An 11,129-nucleotide genomic window follows, 5' to 3' on the forward strand; every position below is an offset into this window, starting at 1 on the left:
TGTCGATGCAAGCCACCTAAGAAGCGCAGAGACGAGTTGGTTGAATAAAAGGGGTGTGGGGCGATTGTATAATCGTTAAGAAAACATCCCTTCTGGGCACCCAGAGGCCCGCCATTGCCTCAGGAGTGTGAAAAACAAAGGCAGACATTTTCATTGTCGTCAGCACGTGAGAGAAAAATAACAAACAGCACTGTGAGTGTTTTGAGAAGGAGTGTCTCTGATTTATGTGCTGCTTCGCCATCAAGTTAATTATTTTGCTCAGTTGCTGGTTTACGAAACAAAAAGAACGCATGGGATTCTCACGTTTAGATTCCGGTTCGGTCCCTGCAAATATATCTGCTGCACCTGGATATGCGCCATATTTTTGATTCGGACGTCTCTATTCCGGCAGACGAAAAGGAGGAAATATGTACTGGTTAATTACACGGGTCAAATCACACCAATCCACACCTTCAGTTACACATGGATGTAAGAAGCAGCAACTAAAATGTTGCCCATAACAAATCATCATATGTTGAAAACCCCATATACTGCTAGAGAATTCAGAGGAAATCAGTGCCAACTAGTCAACCAGAATTCAGGCTAGTATGGGCAGCGCGCTCTGTGTATTTTAATGCGCCTGTCGGCGCGTTTGTGTAATGCGATTTAATTACACTATTTTTACAATTTTGGCGCAGGTGTTACTATTTAGTGACCACTATGCAGCACTCGGCGCAGTGATTATTTCCTTAATTTAGTAGGAACATCGAGTATTCGAGTGTAAAACATGGGTTTTAATGGGATACTATCAATTACACGTGGCTCGGTATCTCTGTCACGCGTACCTTTTTTAATTTTTTTGCCTGTTGAGCACCCCACATCTCCCCGTCGTATATTGCATATTTGATAAACAAACTTCCTACATGGTTCCGTGATTAGTAGACGTGACACAAAGTACCGGCGCTCTGCAAGACAAAATCACAGAGCCATACCTGAACGTATATATTTTATTGAATATCTGCAGCTGATATAAAGAAAGTGTAGAAAGTAGTCACCAAAATATATTATTAATCTATTCGTCGTTCGAAACTGTATAACACTGTTTGGTCGTTATGCATAGAAAACTTGTTTCTTTAGTCTGTAGATAAACAGAAAGGAGTTGTCAGTTGTGGTCCCTTTTAAAGACGGACTTCAGGTCAGGTCGTGTCACAAGCTGGGTAATTGCGGTCCTGAGTAGCGCTTGAATTCTCGTCAGACAGAAGATTCGTGATCCCTGGCAGGGAGTGCTTTAATGATTGTCAGGTCGTGGAGATGTGGTCCGTCAGAGATTGACTTCAAGTCAGGCCATGTAGCCGTTACATTGTGGCCCTTGTCCGTTCTCGACTTCAATTCATGTGGTGTCACCCACTGCGGGCCTATTTCGCTTGCCCATATGATTAACAGAAACTCGAGGTTTACAAAAAGGAGACTGTGCTTTCAGCATTTCAAGGGCCTGTGTCCTCACGGAGTTTAAAGCTCAGAGGGCAAGGCGGTGTCCTCCCTCCACATACGGTCTATGAGAGACGTAGCGTTAAAAACCTTATCTCGAGGGCTTGGGTGAGAAGGGCAGGCGCGCCTCTCCTCGTGGCTGCTGTTCACCCGGTGCGGTGCGCGCCTCTCCGCCAGCAGACAGCAGCTGCCGGTCCAGTGAGCGGCAGCCCTTCTCTAGGCAGTGCTCCCACACAGGAGCCCGCTGGAGGGGCCGTCCTTCACCTCAGATTCTAGTCTCCCCGACACCGCGAAGGGCCAGGCCTGCAAGAAAAACACATGGTCTATGTTACAGGGTCACGCAAGAAGCGGACAAAAATAACCACGCATAAACTGTATACAATTCAACAAAATATCAGGTTCTGTCTTTTTAAATGTGTAATAGAATAACTCCATGTTTCAGGTTTTTACTTTCTAATGCTATAGCAAAGAGTCCCCGTACAATGTAAAATAGAGTTGTAAACAGAGCAAGACAACATTAAGACAGTTGAACTTTTCTTCGAAGATATCCCCAAACCGCCCCAGTTTTCTTATGCTCTTCACCAAGGCAGCACAAAGAGCAGGCGGTGGCTGTAAAACCTGTGCTACCTTCAGGGAGCTGTGTTGAGTACTTCGGACGCTGAATTGTGTACCTGGGAAGCAATGCTGAGACCCATAAGAGCTCTGGCGAGCATTCGGCGAGCTTCATTAAACACTCCTCCCCCCTCCCACGTCAGCTGTACTGTGTGCCCAAGGAGCAGTGTTGTGTTGGGTGTGTTGTGTGATCGAGGACATGTGTCAATCACGGATGTCTTGTGTGCCCTCAGTGAGGTCTGTTGTCCATCCAGGGAGTGGTGTATTTCACTCAAGTAGCTATGCAGAATTGTCTCACAACAAGGACTGGATGCAGCACTTAAAACAATGAAACGTGAACGCCTTTTTTTCGGGTTAACAGACTTTTGTAGTGGTAACCCTTGTCACAACTATGGAAAATAATATTAATTGTATTCACGGTACATCTGCATTTCTTCAGCAAAAACATAGAAACAGGAGTTTTGAGATTTATGTGTTTTTTTAATGTGTATGCAAAATATTGCAAACTTTGTGATATGATTACGGGAAGGCCTGACTATTAGATATCTTTATGTGCGTGTGTGTGCGTGTAAGTGGTTATGGAATGTATTTTCTTCTGTTGACAAGAGTTCATTTTTGCAAGTTTTCCTTATAAGCTTGTTAGAACTTGGTTTAGCATGTTTGTGGAGTCTGAGGAAAGTAGAGCTGCGGGCTCCTAGTAAGTTTGCTGGTTGATACCTTACTCTAAAAGTTTTCACTGTGTTCCACTTCGCTCGTCTGATTAATGCATGTATTGTTGTAAACTCATCTATGTTGAAAGCTACATTCGTATAACTTAATGTGGAAGAAGGTTTTCTCACTGATGTAGGTACCTGTTTCTTCACTCTGTGGCGACCTTGTGTTAGGAAATAATGCATGAGTGCCAATACGAACATGGCATATGTGGGTGGAACCAGATGAATGTGCCACTATGCGTGTTCAAAACATGTGAGACTCAGCCTGAGGTTGACTGATGTGACTTGTCTTTCAGCACTGTTGATGAAGAGGTGATGTTACAAGGATTTATGGGTGCCTCACCCATCTTAAAAGTCATTCCCTACCAAGTCTTACCCCTCAAGATCATGAAAAGGGTGATTGCGTGCAGCTTCCAGGCAACACAATCTTAATCTCATGCGTCAACATCACCAATTTAGATTTACACCAGAGAAAGGCATAGTGACCCCACCCTGTTAACTTTAGAGAGGAGCTGATGTTGACTGGATGAAAACGTGAGCACAGCCTTCCTACACCTCGCCCTCTTCACAACGTTTGACTCGGTGGACTACAGGCTCCTGAAATAGGCTTCACACACTGGTTTTCCTGTGGGTCCACCCTCTCTAAACTCAACCACCAAGACTGAATCAAGTGAACAGAATCTTCGCCCAAGAACGTGTCACATTTTGGGGTGTGCAAAGTGTTTATGATGCAAGCAGAGGTTTGCATGGGTCCTGAATATTGGCTTGCATATACTTCACAGACGTTCCTGCATTGCCTAGCCCTATGGGCAAACGAAGCTTTTCCCTTCAATCAATACATTTAGCACAAAATGGCAAAATATCAAAATACTTTATTTTTCGTGTTACTCTGTCACTCTCATCTCACAATTGCATTTATGCAAATAACAGCAAGCAAATCAGCATTTTTTTACGAGAGTATTAAAGTGCATTTAGCAGTGTATTGCAGTGCACTTTGTGAGTTAATTGCATAGCTTTTCCTCCGAGGTGATTCAGCACTCACAAGATAAATCCTGATTCGCATGCAAGAGCCCAATCAAATAACTTCACAAACTTTCACGTCTTTCTATTTTTTGTGAGAAATACGTCGGGGTCTCGAGAAACACGTTTGCAAATCTGTACACGACTGGTCATGTGGAATAAACCTTTCATGCCTGCTCCTCAAACTTTACATGCAACTACTTCTAAGCGAGCTTTGAAATATACAGAGATCACTCACACAGCAACTTCCAGCTTGAAATTAACCAGACCAGAAAATCAGACTGACATCTCCACCTGTCTTAACCATGTACTCATGTAGATAAGGGCCCACTTTGCCTGAACGGTGCCAAGACACAAATCTTAATGATGGAAGAGCAAGAATCCTCATTACTGCCCTTTGAGTGGCCCACTACCAAACGTGCATCAACGAACCAGATGACTCCTTCCTCCCACCAGGCCAAAACAGTGATCGAGAACAACAATTACTGCTCTCCTTGCTATGACTAACCTTCTGGTTTCCTGTACTGACCACCAGCTAAACCCGATAAGAGTCGTGGGGACCTGCTTATAATACTGCAGTATCCTTTACACCAGATTCCCACAGCGTGAATAACCTGGGGCAGTACTATCAAATACCGCCAGCCTTGAAAGCACTGAACTGGTGCCTCGTTGACCTAAGAGCAAAATTAGAAGTGTGTTGTACAGTGCACAGTCTTACAGGGGCAGGGCTGGGTCACCAACTACCTCCGGTTTGGAAAGGAAAATATTAGCATTCAATGAGCATCATCAGGCAGAATAAACACAGAGGCACATGTCTGGGAGTCTATGGGCCCAGGACATTACTGCACCCAAGCCTTAGTACATCAAAATGACAACCTTTGCATGAAAAGTTATCAAACTGAACTGCTCTAGAACGCGTTCATCTACATTCTACAACTTCATTGTAGTGAATGAAACATTTTGGACCAGGACACTCCCTTTACCAATTGGATAAATTGGATTCACCTACTGCTCTGAAGTAACAAAAAAGAGAAACAGCACTTTTTTATAAAATATCTAAATAAATAAAAAACATAATGAAGGTGAGGTGGGCACTATCTCATCAAATGCTGCTGGGGCCTCATGCCTGAGCGGATGTTGTCTGTTTTTGCTTTCAGTTGATGGTAGTCCTGCCTCATCTTACAGGTGTTGGAGGTTAGCACTGTATCGCCAAACTGCCAGGGTCTGTCTGTGTTGTTTGATTCCTGCTGCTCAGGCTTTATTTGAGCGGTGTATTGACTAATTGATGTAGTGCTGCTTCTCCTAGCTTGGAGCGACTCCTAGCAGCCGTTTTCAGGGTCCAGGAAGGTGGGGTGCTATTTGACGGGAGCCTTATCCCTGCCTGCAGTTGTGACAGGAGTGTGGAACACTCCATGCGTGCTGTGTGCTTTACCAAGATATTGATAGGACATGTAATGGATAGATTTCAGGTTAGGGGAGCACCAACCAAGCTGGTGGATGCTCGATCTATGAAGAATTGCTGGACATATGTGTATACGATTAGTTTGGTACCATTTAGGCACAGACAGTGGGTAGAGGAGCAGTAACTCTGTAATGCCAAATATATTGCTTATTTTAGAAGGTGTAGTTCTTAGGTCCGGCATAGAGACATCATAAGGTTCTTGTTGTCATATTGTAGCTAATACATTAAACTAAGTACTTATTGGGGGCTTATAATATTTACTTATTTGGGCTTTTACTGATGATTACATCGTTTTCTTGTCTATCTAATTTCCCATCTTAATATTGGATGAGTTTCTTCTCTTTTCTTTGTTTGTGCTCCCCTTGGAACATTTCTTCTTTTCTGTGTTCTGATTCGGTGACTTGTGCCCTTCCATTGCTTTCATTTGGGGAGTTTCATTTTACTTTTTATAGCACTCCATGAAATAGCATGAATGTTCTTGCTCTCTCCCTTGAGTAATGCTCCCTGTTCTATTAACCCTGCTTTCTGTGCTGCTGTCTTAGCTCCAGACTATTCCACTGCTTCCCATACACCCCTCCACTCCTCCTCAATTCTGGTGCCCTCTTTTTCAAAACAAAAAGTATATATACATATATATATATATATATCTATATATATATATATATATAGATATATATATATATACATACACACATACATGTGTATACATACATACATTTATATACGCGTATATATACGTATACACGTATATGTGTCAGCAACTGCAATTTGCTACTTGGCAGCTCCTTTCTGTTTTTGTGTGTTTGTACATATATTTTTAATAATAATGAGTTGCTCCACGTTTGGTATCTGCCATCTTGAAACGGCAAAAAATATAACACACTGGCTGCAGCATCATGACATGCACACTCATGAATGGGAACGAATGCACGCGGATGTCATCACAAAGCTACTGCTGTAGTGTCATGATACATATGTGCGCATGCATGTTGATGCTTGCGCTTCATTGCTCCTTTCATTTAATGATGCTATTCAGCATTGGCAATAAGCATGTTTTTACTCTTTTGCCGACGCTGAATGCCAAAGGGACTGCGTTGGCAAGACTGATTGGCTTTGTCAATACCGGCTGAAGTTGCAGCGAGTACAGGCGTTGGATGAAGGTATCTTTTGACATATTAGAGGAGGGCAGCATGCTGAAGTGTGAGAAGAGGGGTGTAATCCGGGCAGGAGGTTGCACATCTTTCAAGGGTTGAAACAAGGGGCTTCTATTTGTGGTGGGGGTGGGCGAAATGGGGGGAGGGGTGCGTTGTGAAGGGTGAAATGGAATATCACAGCAGCCTGGGCTAAATAAATCTCTAACCTCGTTTCAAAACTCGTACATAATTATTCTCCAGCCCAGTGACCTGGTGGTGAAAAAGAAGACTACCAGACCCATTACTTTAGTGCCCAATACCACCATAAAATGAATCAACACTTTGCTCCTTCAGTGATTGTTATGTTTATCATGGACATTCCAAAATATATGTTACTTTCCTCTCTATACCTTTGCATGGCCCTGCACACTGGTGGCCCTTTCCATTTGTAGCTCTGCACAGGTGCCGCCCTGTATGTCGCCATAAAATAGCAGTATTATGCACATAAGCTGTGTAGAGTACCTGGTCGCTGGCAGTACTTTGTTAATAAAGAACATGGGTGCCTTTGGGGTAAAGCAGGGCTTCAGCATAATGTGAAGCATTTGCAACTCAGCTTTATTTACACTAATAAAGCACATGTGCACAGCCTCTGTGGTGCCAGCCTGAGACCTGGTTGCGGTCACCGGACTGTGTGGAAAGCGCTTCATTTTTATATATAGGATGAGAGGGTTGTGTCCTGGTGTTGGTGCTGCATGTTTAAAAATTGGAAGATGATATGGCGAGGATGGCGTGGACTGCGTGCTTTGACTGCTGAGAACACGTTGCCATGAAGAGTTTCCATGACATTGTGTGGGTTGCTGCAGTTTGAAATAATTGAAAGGTGCATAGATTCAAAGGGGACTTTGGGTTGTTACCCCCCCCCAAAAAAAAACTCCATTCTTGGCTTGGCATTTGGGTGGTGGGGCCCTGAGTGTGGTCCGCTTTGTTTGTTGTGTTTTTAAATCATCCTCGTTTCTCTAAGAGGTTTTGACGTGCTTTTTTGGACCATCAACTTAAACACATATAGTGACAGGTTTAACAAAACACTAATGAATCTGCAGCCACAGAAGTCTTCTTTGAATGGGTGCAATTTACTACTTTTTGGAATTCACAAACATAGGCAGTAGTAGACTTGGAAGGCTGTGCCAGTCTCTGGTTTCTAGACATAATACTGGCAATCAAACACCCAAAATAGGATGGGGAGAATGCTCACAATTAGTTTAGCCACTGCCAGTCTCTCAGGGTAGCATTCCAATCCATTGTTTTTTACCCACTGTGCCACTCTAGACAGAGGCCCACCTACTGCAAATCAGTAGGGGTACGGTCCTCATGGGAATGTCTAGTTACTCACCGGTAATCTTCATTACTCCTGCTCCTGTAGTCCTCGTCCCATTCATTACGAAATGGAGAGAATTTCTCTCCTTTTCCTAATGAATGGGAGGAGGACGGTAGGACCTGGGGGTAATAATCCATTCCGAACCTCCATCATCTCAGTCCTCCACCCAGCAGCCTATTGCTTTTTCAATTAGGAAATTTAAGATTCACATCCCAAGTCTCCCTGAGCAAGTTAGGCGCCTGATAATTGAGGAATGCTGCCAGTACCGAAGTGAAGAGGTGCTGCCCGTGCTGTAGTATGTATACTCGTTCTATATTCTTGCTTGGCAGGTGCCATGTTGTGCCTCAGAACTGAGGAGCAGGGATTATGCCAAAATGGAGAAGACGGAAGTACAGATTGCAGGGGGACTGCTCTTAATAGTGGTGGTGTGCTGCATTTATGAAGTATCGTAGCACCACAGTGGTGTGATACATTGTTAAAGTGTTGGATGACAGGTGCTCTTGGAAGGGCACGCGGTGCTTGTAGAGGGGTGCCCTCACCAGGTTAGTGAGGTGCGATCTGCACAACAGGTTAGAAAGTGCTCTTACTGAAGTAAGGGACATGGAAGTGCAAAGTAGTGCAGGAGGGTGCGCTTAACAGTGCGGGCCACTCCATTAAAGGGATCAGGGGAGGTTCAGTGTGCTGCATGCAGTGATATAGGCGCTGTGTTTGTTGCACGTGTAACGTGCTTGGAGGGACGTGAAGTGTTCTTACCAGGCTGCCAGGGTGCTGTTGAAAGAACTAGTAGGTGCCTCTTCAGTGGCGCTCTCCAGGCAGTGCTTTAAATGGGCCGGTCCTGGCTCGTACTGAGTACCGGCACTTTTATTATTTTGAGAGGGCGAGTACCGGTACATCTCAAGAAAAACGCAATACTTTTAATTGGAGAGTACCGGCACTTCTCAGAAACAAGCAGGTACTCTGTCACAGAGTACCTGCGCTTTAATTTTTCCATTTCAAGAACTGTCTCCAGGGATATAACGCCCTAGTGGACGGGGTGCTCTTAGTGAGGTTTGTGGGTGCAGCAGTGAGGTTTGTGGAAGGGTGCATGTACTGGGCTAACGGGGCGCCCTGCATGTCACTTGCTGAAGGAGAGTTGCTTCCACCTAAGGGCGGGGAGGCGGCACAAGGGTGGCACAAAACAAGCCAAGTGCTGGATATGAACTGGTGCCGTCATATTTGCGGGTGCTGCGCCTCTAACGTGCAGTAGACGCGGTGCACTTGCTAGGGTGCGGGTCTGCGGGTGCTGCGTGTGTACCTGGTGGACGAAGGGTGCACATCGAGGAAATTATGCTACGAGTATAATGTACTGGAGGGGAAGTGCTCTGACCAGAGGCTGCAGATATGACGGGGTGAAAGGGAGCTCGAATTAGGGCGGAGGGCTGCGGGTACAACGCTCGAGGAAGGGGCGCTCTTACCAGGTTGGCGGGATGCTGCATGTACGCCCCGTGCTGGTAGCGGTCCTCCTGCAGCAGCTGGCGCAGGTGCTGGATGTAGCTGGACGCCAGGCGCAGGGTGTCCAGCTTGGAGAGCTTGGTGTCGGGCGGCACCCAAGGCAGGCTGGTCTTGAGGCGGGAGAAGGCTTTGCTCAGCACCCGCATGCGTGCCCTCTCCCGGGCATTGGCCGCGTTGCGCTGGGTCTGCTTGCACTCCTTTCCCGGGCGCCTCCTGGAGCCGCCCCGCCTCATCCTCCCTTCACTTGAATGCTCACTTTGCAACTCGTCCTCGTCTTCCTCTTCCGAGGACCCGGTGCCCTTTGGGCTCAAAAGCAGCGGCTGGCAGTGCCCGCTCCTCCGCCGGGAGGCCGCCGGATACTGCAGCCCCAGAACTCGCAGCTCCAGCAGCTCCTCCGGGTCACTGACCGAACCCGTAGACATCCCTGCTCACCCAGCCAGAGACCTCGGGCACAGGTATTGCACTGAGGGAGTGACTCACACACGGGCACAGTCACTGCACCCAAACAGGAACCTTGCATCCAGGAACGGACCATGCACGTTGGCTCCGACCCTGCAGCCAGGAGACCTCTCACCTTTCACAGCCCTCTACTCTACGCAGAGGCACAACCCCGAACCTATTGTGTGTTCTTGCTCACAGGCACTGCACCCATACAGGAACCTGCTTCCTGGAACGGACCATGCACCTTGGCTCCGACCTTACAACCAAACAATGACTTTTCACCGAGACCTCTCACCTTTCACAACACTCTCCCGTCCGCACAGGCACAACCCCGAATGACATATTGACCTTGTACAGAGACGGAAACACTCCACAGAAAAAACGAACTCTACATCCAGGAACGGGACGTGAACCTTGGCACTGATACTGCAACCTGTCAAAGACCTTTCGCAGAGACCTCTCACCTTTCACAGCTTTCTCCACCCAGTATACGAGAGCCCTGCATCTGGTACCTTGCACGCAAAGGCAGAAGCTTCAGCCAGGCAAATTCCCCCAACGCAGATTTCTTTCTTTTGGCACACACCACATAGCAACACACCATGATACGAACCCTGCATCCATGCAAATACCTTTCAACCAGACACAGAGCATGTAGATAGGACAATACCTTTCATTCAGACACAAACCTCACACCGAACACTTCAGGCAAGACATAGCCATTGCACAGGCGCGTCCCTTGCATCCTGACTCGGGACGCTGCACAGTGGCACGCGCCATCACAGACACTGGTCGCACTCACGTGCAAATCATCGCAACCAGACACAGCCCTTCACACTCGCTCACACAGCCGGGTGCAAGCTTGCACATAAGTACAACACCCACACTCTGGCAAAGACTTGGTCTAAGTAGGGTGACACTCTCTAAATGAGGGAAAATTGAGAGGTACATACACGCACCAGGACCAAACTAAGCCTACACAGCGTCGAGCAGCAAGCAAGAGTGGTATCAGCACTTCACCGCTCACAGGCTAACTTTCGCCCCACCCTGCCCCGCAGCCCCCTCCTCACTTCCAGCTGCCAACCCCTGCAGACAGCGGGATTTATTAACTGCGTTGTGACTTAGTTTATGGGGCGGTTCGGCTGGAGGGAGGGCGGACCCTTGACTCTCCTGACACCGAATAGGATTCTGCTCCCTACGATGAGTTAGATGCAGCATCCTTTGCCCAGGGCCCGTGTACTTTAGGACGGGAGGCAGAACCCCTGGGCCGCCATACCCTTGAATTTGAGCCTGACACCCCACGCTAACTGGCCAAAGCGTTCTGCTCCAGTTCTGAGCGACCAGAGGGCACTTTTCACCCTTTGCTGTTGGAATAAAAGTCGTCATCAGTTAAGAGGTGACTGCCAGGTCCTCTTGGT

The 11,129-nt window shown here is 46.8% G+C and overlaps 1 protein-coding gene across 1 annotated transcript; it reads right to left on the minus strand.

The window, feature by feature from the left end:
* Positions 1-972: 972 nt before the first annotated feature.
* MSC (musculin) lies at positions 973-10,747 on the minus strand. The gene is made up of 2 exons (XM_069220347.1): positions 9,237-10,747; positions 973-1,770 (listed from the first exon to the last, which is right to left on the minus strand). Exons 1-2 carry the CDS (start codon positions 9,693-9,695, stop codon positions 1,684-1,686), a joined length of 546 nt encoding a protein of 181 aa, XP_069076448.1. The 5' UTR covers positions 9,696-10,747; the 3' UTR covers positions 973-1,683.
* Positions 10,748-11,129: the final 382 nt, after the last annotated feature.

The sequence above is a fragment of the Pleurodeles waltl genome, chromosome 2_2 (genome assembly GCF_031143425.1).
Source record: "Pleurodeles waltl isolate 20211129_DDA chromosome 2_2, aPleWal1.hap1.20221129, whole genome shotgun sequence".
Classification (NCBI taxonomy): Eukaryota; Metazoa; Chordata; class Amphibia; order Caudata; family Salamandridae; genus Pleurodeles; species Pleurodeles waltl.